Raw genomic sequence first — 17,448 nt, forward strand, 5'->3', positions numbered from 1 at the left:
AAAGACATTCTATGTGACTATGACTAAGATAAACTATCTCCCTCAGCTTTCTCATCCTGTCTGCAGCCTTTGACGCAGCTAACCACACCATCCTCCTCCAACACCTTTCCACTGTCGTCTAGCTGGGTCAGACAATTCTCCCCCAGTTCCATTCCTATCTGTCTAATTGTAGCCAGAGAATCACCTGCAATGGCTTCTCTTCCTGTTCCTGCACCGTTACCTCTGGTATCACTTAAGGATCTATGCTTGGCCTCTCTCTTATTTCTCATCTACACACTGCCCCGCGGTGACATCATGCAAAAACACATCAGGTTCCACATGTACGCTGACAACACCCAGCTCTACCTCCCCACCACCCCTCTCAACCCCTCCACTGTCTCTGACATCCAGTATTGGATGAGCAGAAATTTCCTAAATATTGGGAAGACCATTATCTTCTGTCCCTGCCACAAATTCTGTTCCCTTCGCACTCGTTCCAGCAATGCCTCGATTTTAATTTTCTCGTTCTTGTTTTCAAATCCCTCCATGGCCTCGCTTCATCCAATCTCTGTAATCTCCTCCAGCCCCACAACTCTCCGAGATATCTGCACTCCTCCAATTCTGGTCTTTTTTTATTCATTCGTGAGATGTGGGCGTTGCTGGCAAGGCCAGCATTTATTGCCCATCCCTGATTGCCTTTGAGAAGGTGGTGGTGAGCCACCTTCTTGAACCGCTGCAGTCCATGTGGGGTAGGTACACCCACAGTACTGTTTGGGGGGGGGAGTTCCAGGATTTTGACCCAGCGACAGTGAAGGAACGGTGATTATAGTTCCAAGTCAGGATGATGTGTGGCTTGGAGGGGAACTTGCAGGTGGTGGTGTTCCCATGCATCTGCTGCCCTGGTCCTTCTAGGTGGTAGAGGTTGCGGGTTTAGGAGGTACTGTCGAAGGAGGCTTGTGGAACATATTCTATCACACTGCTGACTTGTACCTTGTAGTTGGTGAAAAGGCTTTAAGGAGTCCTGAGGTGAAGAATACCCAGCCTCTAACCTGCTCTTGTAGCCACAGAATCTCTGTGGCTGTTCCAGTTACGTTGCACATTCCTCATTTCCATGTTCTACCATTGGCTTTCTGCCCACAGTTGCCTAGGCACTAAGGATCGCTGAATCAGAATAACAGAACTCTTGATTATTCTCCCTAAACCCCCGCCTCTCCCTTTCCTCCTTTAAGTTGCTCCTTAACACCTACTTCTTTGACCAAGCTTTTGGTCACCTGTCCTAATATCTCCTTCCATATCTCATTGTTAAATTCTGTTTGACAGCTCTCCTATGAAGTGACTCTGGTTGATTATGTTAAAGGTGCTATATAAATACAAGTTGTTATTATTAGCTCAGCATATCAAAGAGTCACTTTGGCTGTCACGTTTCCTACATTATAAAAAGTACGTCCTTGGCTGCAAAGCACTTTGGGATGTCCTGAGGTCATATAAATGCAAGTGTTTCATATAGCTAACGCCTAATGGGCTGGGTATAGGATGATTACAGTCACAGAAGGAGTGTTGATGTGGTGGTCTGTCAGACTGTTAATCAATCTGTGAATCCTCCCATGACTTCTTCAAGGGAAGAGTGTGAAGCTGTGAAGACTGTAACTACCAGCACCACCATGCAGTAACAACATGGAGAGCACTGCGAAGATGGGCAGCTATTGCCAAGTCCAGATTTGTTCAGAGAGTAAACTACAGTAGCAAAGATTGTTTAAAGATCTGAATTTTTTGTCCCTCCTGATGGACATTGAAGGAGAATTTGAATGTCTCTGTGGAAACTTGTGCAGAAAGGAAAATGGAGCTCCTGTTTAAAAATGACAAATTTTGGGCTCCAGTGTTGAACTTTATTTAGTCGTTAAAAACAAGTCTGATCCAAAACCGGGCTTGCCCCCGTATTTGACACCACTGCACAAGAAGAGAGAATCCAATAAAGGCAGCTCATTCAGCACATTACAGGACAGTGTGAGACTGATCACTGAGTTTGTCTTCACTCACACACGCTGTTCCTACTCTGTGACTGCCTGTGCGCTCTCTGTGAAGATTACTGGTGTATACTCTCTCACATGTGAGCTGCCACCAGTCTACCTTTTCAATTGGTCTGTCATGACTCTGAACGACTCTCCAGGACATCCCAAAGCGCTTTATTCACTGTTGTAATGTGGGAAATGTGACAGCTAATTAGAGCACAACATGGTCCCACACACAGCGATTAAATAAATGACCAGATAGTATGTTTTAGTGATGTTGGTTCTGGGATAGCTATTTTCCAGGACACTGGGGAGAGCTCTTTGAATAGTGTCATGGCATCTTTTTACACCCACCTGAGAGGCTAGACGGAGCCTCAGAATAACGTCTCACCTCATCCGAGAGACAGTACCTCCACAGCATTCCTTCAGCACTGCACTGGAGTGGGACTTGAACTCACAACCTTCAAGGCTCAGGGACAGAAGTGCTGGTATCAATTGGCAGCTCTTTCTCAAGTAATGTACTGTATTACTCAGTATGTGTACTAACTTGGGCTTTTTATTCAGCTGATAATTTGTTCCTTAAACTTCCAATGGTTAAATTATTAATCGTTTGGACTAAATTTGTGGTGTTAGGGGAGGGCTGGTTAGGAAGGACCATAAAATAAAACCTTTCCTCTGCATTGCACAACACATGTTTATAGATAGAGTGGAATAGCTGCAGGGCTATAATCTTTGGGCTGTTACAAACTGCTCTCACTTCTCCACGTCTGAAGCCTTTGATTAGACTACTTCCTGGTATCTGTTATTCTCTTTAATTATTTCGGGTTGGCAGAATGCCAAAGCCTTGGGGCTTCATTTACCATTGTGTTCAAATAAAGCGGTGATCCACCCAAAACTGAACTCATGGTCAGATTCAGCAGTCCCTTTGAAACCTATACATAGTGATATCCTAATAGTTTGCTGGGTTAATGAGTGCTTGAAATGCTAGGAGTTGATATTCGAGATCTGTCTTCAACACAACCTGCCTGGTTTCATAAAGACTTACAAAATTTATGAAACTCGGCAGGTTATGTGGAGATATTTTTAGCTGATCGGTCCGTTTTAGTTGCCACAGTCCGTGCAGCACTGAGCCACACAAGTGAGGTTTGATCCTTGCTCTCCGCACTTTGTTGATTCCTGCCAGGTTTGCATTTGATCACTAGAGCGGACTGAGTGGGACTGGGCTAAGAAAGGCAAAGATGATTCGGGTGGCCTGTAGCCGGCTCATATCTAGTGACGCCTGCGGGAAGGTGTGCTGTTTTGGGACAAACAAATCTGCATTTATATAGCTCCTTTCACAACCTCAGGATGTCCCAAAGCACTTCGCAGCCAATGAAGTCCTTTCGAAATGTAGTCGCTGTTGGAATGTAGGAAATGTGGCAGCCAATTTATGCACAGCACGATCCCAAAACAGCAATACGATTGTGACCAAATAATCTGTTTTTGAGATGTTGGTTGAGGGGATAAATATTGTCCAGGACACTACGGATAACTCCCCTGCTCTTCTTCAAAACTATACCTTTTTACATCCACTTGAGAGGGCAGACAGGGCCTCAGTTTAATGATTCATCTGAAAGGTGGCACCTCCTCAGTACTGCACAGGGGTGTCAGCCTAGATTATGTCTGAGCCATGGCTGGACTAGGATGGGGCTTTGACTCAGGAACACACAACCCAATGATCGAACAGGCTCCTGATACTGAGCTTCCAAACACTGGCACTGGGGAACAACAGTGTAGTTTTGTATTTAGGCCAGTTTGTTGATATTTAGGACGGAAATCCTGCTTCAGAAAAGAATGCGAGTGGAAGGAGGAGTGGTGGGGGATAGGGGCGATGAAAGTTTCAAAACATTTTAGCGATGCCTTTAGGCTTTCCTAATTAAAATCTGTTTGGAAAGAGGATGTAGTTGTTGGAGTTGCTGTGATATGGCCTAAAGGAAGCCTGTTTGAATAACAAGAACCGAGTCGCTTGTCCTGCGGGTCAGTCAGTCACAGTGCTGCTAAAAACCCAACTTTAATTAGATGCGTCCACATCTAAGCCTTGGCTAAACTAAAACATTTGATGTTGGTTTGCAAAAACACCTTGCCACAAATTATTAACTTGAGGGGAATGAGGGCAGTAATCAAACAAGGACCTTCTTCAACGCATTTCCATTCCTGAAACTATAGCTCATTGGTCGTCCTTTTGGTTTTCAAAATGCCCTCCTATTTCAGTGAGCTTTTGGGGTTGGTGACCTTTGTTTCTGTGATATTGGGGTACAGTGGTTATGTTCCTGATACTAGTAAGCCAGAGAACATGAGTTCAAATCTCACCATGGCAAATTGTGTTTAAGATGGTTAAAGGATTTGATAGGGTTGATAGAGAGAAACTACTTCCCCTGGTGGGGGAGCCTAGCACAAGGGGGCGTAACATTAATATTAGAGTTAGGCCATTCATGGGTAAAATCAGGAAGAACCTCTTCACACAAAGGGTAGTGGAAATCTGGGACTCTCCCAAAAAGCTGTTGAGACTCGGGGGCAGGATTTTCCCTATGGACTCCAGGATCCCGGTGTCAGGAGCCCGCGTTTTGTGGGGAACAGTCACTCATGTGATTTTCCCCGATTTGGCCAATTAATGGCCAGAGTGTGGGATTGCCATCCAATTAAGGACGCCAGTGGGCCAATAGGAGGCCCTCCAGCATAAAGCAGCGGTGGGGTGTCATGGCAGGTAAGTGAGGGAGAGTGGTGCCAAAGTAGAGGGCCCGATCTGCAACTTTTTCAATGTAAAGAATAGATTCAACAGTGAGGCCACCACTGTTGAGGGGGTGGGGAGAGGAACCCCTTCACAGGGTGGTTTGTGGCTGCTGTTGAACCCAAGACATCGAGGGGTGCCTCTAGGCTTGCCTGGAGCGCTGGCTGCCTGGTCTGCCTCCAGGAGGCTGCCTCCAGGCAGCTAAACATCCCTGTTGGCCTCCGACAATTGGCCTTAAGTGGCCATTAACTAGGTGAATTGGCTATCCGCCACTTACAGGTGGGTAGCCCTGCTGCCCCCACCACCCCCCATCCCGCCTCCGGGAAAACGGTCCAGGGCGGGATGGAGCCGTGGAACTGGCACACAGGCTGGCGGCACGGAATTCCCCAACCGCCTGCTTCCCATTCCCGCCTCTAACGGGGGCCACAAATCCGGCCCTAGGGGTCACTTGAAAATTTCAAGACTGAGATTGACAGATTTTCATTAGGTAAAACTGATGGAAGGAAGACAGTAAATGGAGTTAAGATGCAAATTAGCCACGATCTAAATGAATGACACAATAGCTTCGAGAGGCTGTATGGCCCCCTTCTCTTCCTATTTCTCTCTCTTGCCTCCCTCCCACCCTTTTTCAAATGGTGTTGATTTAGCCCTTTGCCCTTTCATTATTGGAGCCTCTCAAGGGGCATGGACTCATTCCTGGGAGTATGTTTTGTTTGTTTAAACATGTGCAGTGAAATCCAAGATGATTTATTTGTTACAATTGCATTGGCAGTGCCAAACTGAGCCCATCATATCTCTTGTGATCTCTGCACCAACCCATTGGGCTGGATGACTACATCATCGTGTAACCTGCCTCCTTATAACTGAACACATTTAGCCCGAGGGAGTTTTTATTTTGAAGCTTGTGACAGCAATCTCTCGGCTCGATGATGGTTTGGCCCTGCCCGGCATCGCATTCCAAAGAACTGTTATCATTTTCGAGAGTCGAGTTGAGTGGATTTTGCAAGAAAATCAAATCTAATTTGCTCCACACAACTCCCCAGTGCCTAACTTCATCAAGTCATACCTCTCTCATAACATTTCTTTGTAATGTAATGTGTTAACTGGGTAGCACTCTTGCCCCCCCTCCCGAGTTAGATAATTGTTGACTTGAGCATAAAATCCAGGCTGACACTCCCATGCGGTGCTGAGGGAGTGCTGCACTGTCAGAGATGCCGGCTTTCAGTTGAGATGTTAAGCAGAGGCCATATCTGCCCCCTCAGGTGGATGTAAAAGATCGCATGATGCTATTTTGAACAAGAGCAGGGGCGTTCTCCCCAGTGTCTGGCCAATATTTATCCCTCACGCAATACCATTTTAAAAAAAAGTTTCCCTACATTCTAACAGTGACAATACTTCAAAACTTACTCCACTGTCTGTAAAGTTTCTTTTTTATTCATTCATGGGATGTGGGTATCGCTGGTTAGGCCAGCATTTATTGCCCATCCCTAATTGTCCTTGAGAAGGTGGCAGTGAGCTGCCTTCTTGAACCGCTGCAGTCCATGTGAGGTAGGTACACCCACAGTGCTGTTGGGAAGGATTTTGACCGAGCGACAGTGAAGGAACGGTGATATAGTTCCAAGTCAGAATGGTGTGTGACTTACAGGAGAACTTGCAGGTGGTGATGTTCCCATGTATTTGCTGCCCTTGTCCTTCTAGTTGGTAGAGGTCATGGGTTTGGAAGGTGCTGTCTAAGGAGCCTTGGTGCGTTGCTGCAGTGCATCTTGTGGATGATACACACTGCTGGCACTGTGTGTCGGTGGTGGAGGGAGTGAATGATTGTAGATGGGGTGCCAATCAAATGGGCTGCTTTGTCCTGGATGGTGTCGAGCTTCTTGAGTGTTGTTGGAGCTGCACCCATCCAGGCAAGTGGAGAGTATTCCATCACACTCCTGACTTGTGCCTTGTAGATGGTGGACAGGCTTTGGGGAGTCAGGAGGTGTGTTACTCACCACAGGATTCCTAGCCTCTGACCTGCTCTAGTAGCCACGGTATTTATATGGCTACTCCAGTTCAGTTTCTGGTCAATGGTAACCCCCAGAATGTTGATAGTGGGGGATTCAGTCATGGTAATGTCGTTGACTGTCAATGGGAGATGGTTAGATTCTCTCTTGTTGGAGATGGTCATTGCCTGGCACTTGTGTGGCGTGAATGTTACTTGCCACTTATCAGCCCAAGCCTGAATATTGTCCAGGTCTTGCTGCATTTCTACATGGACTGCTTCAGTATCCGAGGAGTTGTGAATGGTGCTGAACATTGTGCAATCATCAGCGAACATCCCCATTTCTGACCTTATGATTGAAGGAAGGTCATTGATGAAGCAGCTGAAGATGGTTGGACCTAGGAAAGTGCTTTGGGGAATCCTGAGATTGTAAAAGGTGTGATAGAAATACCAGTTTTTTCTTTGTAAATTAATTAATGCCCACATTAAAACAGGGTTTATAGGAATGTCACCAGTATATGCGACCGGGTGCGGTAGCATAGTGGTTCTATTACTGGCCTAGTAATCCAGAGAGCTGGGCTAATGCACAGTGTCATGAGTCAAATCCCACCAGGGCAGCTGGGGAATTTAAATTTAATTAATTAAATAAATCTGGAATTTAGAAAAAAAGCTAATCTGAGTAATGGGGATAATTGGATTGTCATAAGCATCCAACTGGTTCACTAATATCCTTAAGCGAAGGAAATCTACTGGCCTACATGTGACTCCAGACCCACAGCAATGTGGTTGACTCTTAACTGCCCTCTGAAATGGCCTAGCCAGTCACTCAGTTGTATCAAACCACTACAGAAAAACTATTATACACAAGGACTGCAGTGGTTGAAGAAGACGACTCACCACGAGTTTCTCAAGGCCTTGCCAGCAATGTCCACATCCTGTGAATGAATGAAAAACAAGTGTCTCTCCACCAGTATTGTATGCAGTAATGCTTAGCTACAGTCGTTAATCTGATGTGTTCCAGTCAGTTGATCTCCCTTACACTATCTCAGTTAATTCTGCTCCTTATGATTTTATCAATATGCTCTGTTGAGAATTCACAAAACGGAAAGACAAGATTATATCATACATCTTTGGGATTGGTGACTCCTGCCTTTCGATAAGTACTGCATCTCTCCAAGTGTACATTTGTGCATTGGGACCTTCCCATATAATAGACCTGGATAGATTAAAAGCTGCACTGAACCAAATTTGGTCTGCACGCAGAATGGTAACAGTAGAGAAGGAGACCATTCGGCTCATTGAGTCCATGCTGACTCTCTGCGAGAGCAGTCCAGCTAGTCTCACTGCCCCACCCTTTTCCCTGTAGCCCTGCAAATCTTTTCTCTTCAACCAGGCCATATTATGTCAAGTGAAAGTGGGCCTGGGATCAAAACTCAAGTCTACTATGGAATGAATGTCTCCTGTTTCTGCCTCTCGGGGTCATCTACTCACTCATTCTGCTTCACAGAATTACTTCAGAAATGAAGCCTGTTTTTCAGGTCGCCAACACTGGTTAGACGTATTCCTGGAGGTTTTATGGCATGACCTCCTGCCTCCAGCTGCCCCACCCCACACTCTCCCCATTGGTCGCCAGACATGTTCATCCTCGCCGTGCCCCCAACTTCTTAGCCAATTGGAAAGCAAGAAGACTGCTCATTATCTGATTGACTGCCAGTCAAGAATCATCCAAACAGCCTTTTAGTCCCGCCTCCAATATCTTTATAACTAATAAACAAAGTGTTCAAAGAAAATGAGAAAAAACATACAATATTTGATTTAATGCCTCTATGATTTTTCACCAGTGTCCTGGAGATTAATCTTTAATTTCTGGTGACTCCAGGACAATCCTGGAGGGTTGGCAACCTCGGTTGTTATGGGGACAAATGGCTGTAATTTTCCATAGTTCTGCAAAAAGGGAAATTACTCGAAGGTGCAAAATGTGACAATGCTCATAGTAAAGAAGATAGGGTAAGCCAGGGGATTATAGGACAATTGGTTTTACTGCACCTGCTATACTATTATGGTCTATAATATGGGGCAAAGTTGCTAAGCTGTTGGCGAGGTTGAGTTTGTAGCTTAAACTGTCTCCTTGGCGAGTGCAACCAAGCAGTGTAACTACTCAAAACATCATTTATCCAAACTCTTTGAGTTTGTCCATTTTCCAGCTGCTATTTTTCCTCTTACCCTCCCACCCTCCTCCCCGCCCCCCAATGTATTGCCTCCTTCCTGGGTTATGCTCCCCTGGGGAATGGCTGACATCCAATTCCTCACCCAAGTGGCTGTTATGACAATAGAATTACATAGAATGTACAGCGCAGAAACAGACCATTTGGCCCAACTGGTCCATGTTGTTATTCATACTCCACACAATCCTCCTCCCATCCTACTTCATCTATCCCTATCAACATAACCTGCTAGTCCTTTCTCCCTCATGTACTAGCTTCCCCTTAAATGCATCTGTGATATTTGCCTCAACTACTCCTTGTGGTGGCAAGTTCCACATTCTAACCATTCTCTGCGTAAAGAAGTTTCTTTTGAATTCCTTATTGGATTTATCAGTGACTACCTTATATTTATGATCCCTAGTTCATCAGCTGGGTTTTACAAGCTCACTGCCGATCTCATAGAGCCTCTGCGATATTCAGCACGGCTGCTCAACTAAATGGCTGTGGCGAACCGCCCCTCCCCGATGACGGGGAGGGGCGGGTTGTCCATCCCCGGCTATGGCACACGTGCTACTGCGCAGGCGCCAATGCCATTTTTAAAGGGCTTTGAGCCCTACATTGCCATTTAAAATTTAAAGGGGCATTGGTTATAAAAAATTAAATGACTTGATCCTGACTCTTTCCCACTCCCCCACCAATAACCATAGAATTAAGTACCTGCCATCTCCCTGCCTCTAAACACTTACCTGGTGCACCTGACCTTACCCCTGACCTTTCCCCCCCAACCCCCGGCAAAGTTCACAAACTTTAATCTTTAACACCCTCCCACCATCCCCCACACCAACCAAATCACTCCGAATCAACTTCCCTCCCCCTCCCAGATGGGAGCACCGGCCACCGGCACAAATATCGGAGCGAACGGACGGCGAGAGAGGGTTAATAATTAATTCCTTCATTTGCATTTTTAAAAATATGTAAATATGGCTCTCGTTTCCGATGGACGGGGGGGGCCGCCACGAGACTTCGTCGCCATGGGCAATATTGGGTTGTGCCTTCCTGGCGTCGAGGCCCGTAGGGGGCCTCTGCCAGAGACATTTTCCAGCCCCCACCCACCCTCTGCCTTGACCCCCGGCGTCTGAGGGGGCTGTAAAATCCAGCCCGTCTTCTCTACATCTACCCGATCAACCCCTGCATTATTTTAAAGACCTCTACCAGGTCACCTGATGATTTCCCTTTCATACATCTATGTCTTGGCCATGTGAGCCGCATGGAAGATGGCAGGATCCCCAAGGACACATTGTACAGCGAGCTCGTCACTGGTATCAGACCCAACAGCCGTCCATGTCTCTGCTTTAAAGACGTCTGCAAACGCGACATGAAGTCCTGTGACATTGATCACAAGTTGTGGGAGTCAGTTGCCAGTGATCGCCTGAGCTGGCGGACAGCCATAAAGGCGGGGCTAAAGAGTGGCGAGTCAAAGAGACTTAGCAGTTGGCAGGAAAAAAGACAAGTGCAAGGAGAGAGCCATCTGTGTAACAGCCCCGACAACCAATTTTATCTGCAGCGCCTGTGGAAGAGTCTGTCACTGTAGAATTGGCCTTTATAGTCACTCCAGGCGCTGCTCCACAAACCACTGACCACCTCCAGGCGCTTACCCATTGTCTCTCAAGACAAGGAGGCCAAAGAAGACATCTATGTTGACTCTACCCAATCATATTTTGATTTTCTAAGCACCCTGTTACCATGCCCTTCACTATAGATTCAAGCATTTTCCCTGCTGCTGATGTCAGGCGAACCAGCTGTAGTTCCCTGTTTTCTCATTCTCTTCTTTCTTGATTAGTGGGGTTATGTTTGCTACCTTCCAATCCGGTGGGACTGTTCTAGAATCTAGGGAATTTCAGAAAATCAAAACCAATACATCCACCATCTCTATAGCCACCTCTTTTAAAACCCTAGAATGTGGGCCATCAGGTCCAGGGGATTTGTCAGCTTTTAGTCCCAGTAATTAAAGCTTAGCTACCCGACCCGAACCCAACCAAACCCAACTACATGTGTCAGGTTCGTGTGGGGTCTTTATTCTGAGTCCAACATTCGGGCTCGGGTTGGGTCGGGCTAGACTGTATTGTTTTGTATTGTTTTCTTTTTAATCTACATTTAGACGCAGTAATTTTCTGTACAAATAACATGTTTGATATTTTCGGGTCGGGTTGGGCATGAAAAACATTAAAGGGCTCAGGCCCGGGTCGGGGTCGGGTCGGCTATGGTCAGGTTGGGCCCGGGTTGCGTTTTAATTTTATACCCGAGCCAGGCTTTACCAGTAATTTCTCAGGTACTATTTCTTTACTAATACTGTTTTTTTCCCCACTACTTCATTCTCACTAGATATTTGGTTTTTCACTATTTCCGGAATGGATAAAGCTGTTTTCTACCATGAAGATACAAACAAAGTATTTGTTTAATGTCCCTTAATGTCCTTGTTCCCCATAATAATTTCTCTGTCTCTGCCTGTAAGCGGCCAATGTTTACTGTCGCTAATCTTTTCCTTTTTACATATTTGTAGAAGCCTTTACAATCTGTTTTATGTATCTTGCTAGCTTTCTCTCATTTTATTTTCACTTTCTATCCATTTCTTGGCAATTCTTTGCTGAATTTTAAAATTCTCCCAATCCTCAGGCTCACTACTCTTTAGCAACTTTCTAAGCCTCTTCCTTTGTTCTAATACTATCTTTAACTTCTCTTATTTGCCACGGTTGGACCAATTTCCCATGGGGTTTTTATTCCTTCAGGGAATAGATGTTCGTTGCAAATTATTTCTTCTAATGCAAACCATTGCTGATCTACCATTATATCTTTTAATGTAGTTTCCTAATCTACCTTAGTTCACCCATACCTACATAGTTTGCTTTATTCAGATTTAAGACCCTCATTTTGCACTGAACTAAATCACTCAAACGTAATATTAATTTCTATCATATTATGATCAGTCTACCCTAGAGGCTCCTTTACTACAAGGTTATTAAGGTTATTAATTAACCCTGTCTCATTGCACAATACTAGATCTAAAATAGCCTGTTCCCTTGTTGGTTCCTCGATATACTGATCTAGAAAACTATCTTGTATACATTCTGTGAACTTGGCCTCCACACTATGACTGTAAATTTGCTTTACCCAGTCTATATGAAGATTTAAGTCCCTTATGATTACTGAATTGCCATTATTACATGCAGCTCTAATTTCCTGATTTATATTCTGTCCGACACTATAACTACTGTTAGGGAACCTATAAACTACTCCCAGCAGTGTTTTCTGCCCCTTGGTGTTTCTTAGCTCCACCAAGATTCTACATCTTGATTTCTCAAGCTCAGATCCTTTCTCTCTGTTTTCTTTATTCCATTCTGATTATTGTCCTTTTTCATTTTGCCTAGCTCTTCTAAAAATCAAGTATCCTGGAATATCTAGCTCCCAACCTTGGTCACTCTGCATCCACGTCTCTGTAATGGCTATTAGATAAAACCCATTAATTTCTATCTGTGCTATTAATTCATTTTTTTTTTTTGCAGTTGCTTTGCATATTCAGATATACTGCCTTTAGCTTTAATTTCTATTTTTCCCTGATATCACCATAGTCACTAATGCTCTATTACCTTTATTAAGCTCTCCACCCTCCATCACTGACTACACAACACTGCTATGAAAGCAACTCACCAAGGTTCCTTCGACAGCATCTCCCAAACCTGTGACCTCCACCACCTAGAAGGACAAAGGCACCCAGATGCATGTGAACATCACCACCTCCAAGTTCCCCTCCAAGTCACACACCATCGACTTGCAAATCTATCACCTTTCCTTCATCATCACTTGATCAAAGCCTTAGAACTCCTGACCTAACGACACTGTGGGAGCACCTTCACCAGCACCACAACAACATCTCGCATTTATGTAACACCTTTAACATATTGATTCATCCCTTGGCGCTTCACAGCAATGCTCTCAAACAAAATTTATAACAGAACCACATGAGATATTAAGACAGGTGATCAAAGGCTTGGTCAAAGTGGTTGGTTTTAAGGCTCATCTTAAAGGAAGAAAGCATGGTAGATAGGCCTAGGCAGCTGGAGGCCTGGCGGCCAATAGTGGAGTGATTAAAATCGGAGATGCGTAGCAGGCCAGAATTGGAGGAGCACAGAAATTTTGAGGGTTACAGGGTTGGAGGAGATTGCAGAGATAGAGAGGGGCGGGTCACGGAGGGATTTGAAAACAAGGTTGAGAATTTTAAGATTAAGGCAAGCTGGGAGGCTGTCCAGGAGAGCATTGGAATAGCTGAATCTAGACTTAACAAAGGCATGGATGAGGACTTCAGCAGTAGATGAGCTGAGACAGGGGTGGAGTCCAGTGATGTTCTGGAGATGGAAGTAGGCAGGCTTAGTAATGGGGTCAGAAACTTATCTTAGGATCAAATAAGACACCAGGGTTGCAAACAATCTGGTTCAGCCTCAGAATGTTGCCAGGGAGAGGGAATGGAGTCATTGGCTAGGAAATGGAGTTTGTAGTGGGGATCAAAGACAATGACTTTGGTCTTCCCTGTATTTAGTTGAGGAGATTTCTGTTCATGCAGTACTGGATGAGGTGGTGGTGAGATAGAGCCGGGTATTATAATGTACATGTGGTACCTTACGCTGTGCTTTCGGATGATGTTGCCGAGGGGCAGCATGTAGATGAGAAATACGAGGGGGCCAAGGATAGATCCTTGGGGGACACCAGAGATAACAACGCAGGAGTGGGAAGAGAAGCCACTGCAAGTGACATTTTAACTATGACTGGTGTTACAGCCAGGTGGCAAGGGGTGTGGGTGGTTCCTACTGTTCAACTCCCAACTGACTGCGGCAAGTGTTTTTGTTATTGGTGTTTAACACCTTTTGTTTTATGTGTCAAATAAATAGACAGTGATAGGTTTTCTTGTAGGTTTGAAACAAAAGATTAAATATTCATTCAGCAATATTCATTCTGGAAATGGTCGCAACCACATCCACAAACAAGAAGAGATAGATAGAGAGGAAAGAAGGTAAGTGGTTTGAAGGGAAGTAGTTATTCGGGGTTCACGGTAAACCTCTTGAATCTTCTCGGAGGTCAATTTCTCTTTTAAAGTTGCAGGCCTGGGTTGTTTGTAGATTTCTCTGGTAGTTGAGACTTCAGTCTAGAGATGAGGGATCACTTTCAGTTCTCTACTGCACAAGTTGAAGTGTAGAATTCACAGCAGGGCACCTGCTTTGGCTGGATTTTGCTTTTGTAATTTTTGATCTGGTTGCTTCTTTCTGGGTCTCTCTCTCTCTCTCTTTTTCTCTTTTTCTCTCTTTCTCTCTTTCTCTCTTTTTCTCTTTCTCTCTCTTTTTCTCTTTTTCTCTTTCTCTCTCTTTTTCTCTTTTTCTCTTTCTCTCTCTTTTTCTCTTTTTCTCTTTCTCTCTCTTTTTCTCTTTTTCTCTTTCTCTCTCTTTTTCTCTTTTTCTCTTTCTCTCTCTTTTTCTCTTTTTCTCTTTCTCTCTCTTTTTCTCTTTTTCTCTTTCTCTCTCTTTTTCTCTTTTTCTCTTTCTCTCTCTTTTTCTCTTTTTCTCTTTCTCTCTCTTTTTCTCTTTTTCTCTTTCTCTCTCTTTTTCTCTTTCTCTCCAGAGAGCTACTTTTAAGGTCAAAATGGTGCCTCTGTTGGGTAACACAGATCTCCTTCCCTGTGCTGATCAACAATGGATCAGGATGTGGCTCCTTCACACCTTCTTTGTTTCAGAAGAACCCATTCAATTCAAAAATGTCTCTTGATGGGTTCAGGATGGATGTAATTGACACCTCTTAGCCTTTTGTCCTTAACAGACAATAAGACAGTTTGAATATACAGGGCCAGGTCATTTGACCTTTGGTGGCCAATTTGTAGCACGTTGTCCACTTTTGAAAGGAAAAGTCAATTTTTTTATAACTTCAGGTTGGGTTCTTGTATTTGGGTTCTTAGATAAGAATGGAACCAGGTGAGAGCAGTCCCAACCAGCTGGACAACAGAAGAGTGAGGTCACGGACTGCAGCATTACAAGAAGACTGTTCTCCACTATCTTCTCAAGGGCAACTAGTGAAGGGCAGCCAATGGTGGCCTTGCCAGCGACTTCAATATCCCTGATTGTTTATTTTTCTAAAAACAAATGTATTCAATGCTCATTCTCAGCTGGGTAATGTTATACACTATTTATACTGTAGGGAATGGTTAGGTGGTACCATGTGTTTCTTGTTTCTCAGTATGTGTTTCCCCCCCCACCCCCTCACAGTTATAACCCTAACCCAGTGCTCTCCTACCTTACTTGAGCTCAGCCAAGACTCTGCTGCCTGCATCTTAGCTCGCACTATGTCACCCACCCCCTGTGCTCACTGACCTACATTGGCTCCTGTTCTGTTAATGCCTTGAGCTATAAATTCTCAGCCTTGTGTTCAAATCCCTCCATGGCCGCTCCCCTCCATGGCCTCTGTAACTGCTGCAACCCTCCAAGATATCTACCCTCCTCCAATTCTGGCCTCTTGAGCATCCCCAATTTTAATCGCTCCGCCAACCTTCAGCTGCCTAGGCCCTAAGCTCTGAAATTCCCTTCCTAAATCTCTCCACCTCTCTCGCTCCTCCTTTAAGATGCTGCTTAATACCTACCGCTTTGACCAAGCTTTTGGTCACTTGTCTCAATATCTCAGCATGTGGCGCGGTGTCAAATTTTATTTGATAACACTCCTCTGAAGCACCTTGGGATGTTTTTATTCTGTTAAAGGCGATATATAGTCCAGGTTGTATCAGTTTTTGTTTTAAAGCACTGTTTCCTGTTGATTGCACCTAGGCTTTAAGGAAAAGACGTCAGACTGATTACTGGGGTCCCTGGGGAGAGTGGGGGGAGTGCAGCAGGACTTGTGGTATTGGTGTGACCTCCCGAGAGCGTCGCTGTTACTCATATCGGTAAGTAACATGGCTTTTTATACTCATTTGGTAGTGAAATTCTGCACAGTTCTCTTTACTGAGTAAAGTAGGACTATATTCTCTGGGGTTTGGAAGAATGAGAGGTGATCTCATTGAAACATACAAGATTCTGAAGGGGCTGGATAAGGTAGGCACTGAGAGGTTGTTTCCGCTGGGAATCTAAGACATTGGCACAGTTCCAGGATAAGAGGCCAATCATTCAGGACTGATATGAGGATGGTTGTGAATCTTTGGAATTCGCTACCCCAGAGGGTTGTGGATGCTCCATCATTGGCTACATTTAAGGCTGGGATAGACAAATATTTGGTCTCGCAGGGAATGAAGGGATATGGGGAATGGGCGGGGAAGTAGAATTGAAGCCCAAGATCAGCCATGATTGTATTGAATGGCGGAGCAGGCTCAATGGGCCATATGGTTTACTCCTGCTCCTATTTCTAGTGTTCTTGTGTTTACTATGTCCATACACACACAATCTAAACTTAAAACCTTAGCAAAAAAGCAATGACTCTAGGACTGTAGGAATTGCAAGATAATAAAAGACCAAGGGCTATCCATTTCTACCATCCTGCTAGTCACATGATACAGTGTTAATAGGGTTGTTGACTAATCATTGTAAATCAATCTCTACCAATGTGTCTACAACAGACCCAGACATAGAATCAGAGAATGGTTACAGCACAGAAGGAAGCCATTCAGCCCGTCGCGTCTGAGCCGGCCCTGCGCAAGAGTATCTCAGCTCGTCCCACTCCTTTCTCTGTAGCCCTGCAAATGTTTTCTATTCAGATAATTATCCAATTCCCTTTTTCAAGTTTCGAGTCACACATGACTCTTCTTCAGAACTGAGAGAAGGTAGAAAGGTGATGGGTTTTAGGCCATTGAAAGAGGGGAGGGGGAGGAAGTACAAAAGGGAAGGTCTGTGATAGGGTAAAGGGCGAGAGAGATTAAATGACAAAGACGTCATGGAACAAGTGGTGAAGGTTGACAGGGCCCTCGACCGTGTCCGACCCATTTCCCACTCTTCTGCTCTCACCCCTTCCCCTCCCAGCACTGCAATAACACAGAAGGAGGCCATTCTGCACATCATGCCTGTGAGAGAGCTATCCAATTAGTCCCACTCCCCTGCTCTTTCCCCATAGCCCTGCACAATTTTCTCCTTGTATAAGTAACATTCGCGCCACACAAGTGCCAGGCAACGACAATCTCCAACAAGAGAGAGTCTAACCATCTCCCCTTGACATTCAATGGCATTACCATCGCTGAATCCCCCACTAACAACATCCTGTAGGGGTTACCATTGACCAGAAACTGAATTGGACCAGCCACATAACTACTGCGGCTACAAGAGCAGGTCAGAGACTGGGAATTCTGAGGTGAGCAACTCACCTCCTGACTCCCCAAAGCCTGTCCATCATCTAGAAGGCACAAGTCAGGAGTGTGATGGAATACTCCCCATTGCCTAGATGGGTGCAGCTCCAACAACACTCGGGCAGCTTGACGCTATCCAGGACAAAGCAGCC

The 17,448-nt window shown here is 44.9% G+C and overlaps 1 protein-coding gene across 2 annotated transcripts in view; it reads left to right on the plus strand.

The window, feature by feature from the left end:
• The window catches only part of paplna (papilin a, proteoglycan-like sulfated glycoprotein), a 122,952-nt gene that overhangs the window by 13,005 nt on the left and 92,499 nt on the right, over window positions 1-17,448 (plus strand). For both annotated transcript variants that reach the window (XM_068039737.1, XM_068039738.1), the window contains exon 2: window positions 15,795-15,910. In XM_068039737.1, coding sequence (XP_067895838.1) covers window positions 15,795-15,910 — 116 coding nt within the window. The remainder of the gene's footprint in view (window positions 1-15,794; window positions 15,911-17,448) is intronic.

The sequence above is a fragment of the Heterodontus francisci genome, chromosome 9, assembly GCF_036365525.1.
Source record: "Heterodontus francisci isolate sHetFra1 chromosome 9, sHetFra1.hap1, whole genome shotgun sequence".
Lineage (NCBI taxonomy): Eukaryota > Metazoa > Chordata > Chondrichthyes > Heterodontiformes > Heterodontidae > Heterodontus > Heterodontus francisci.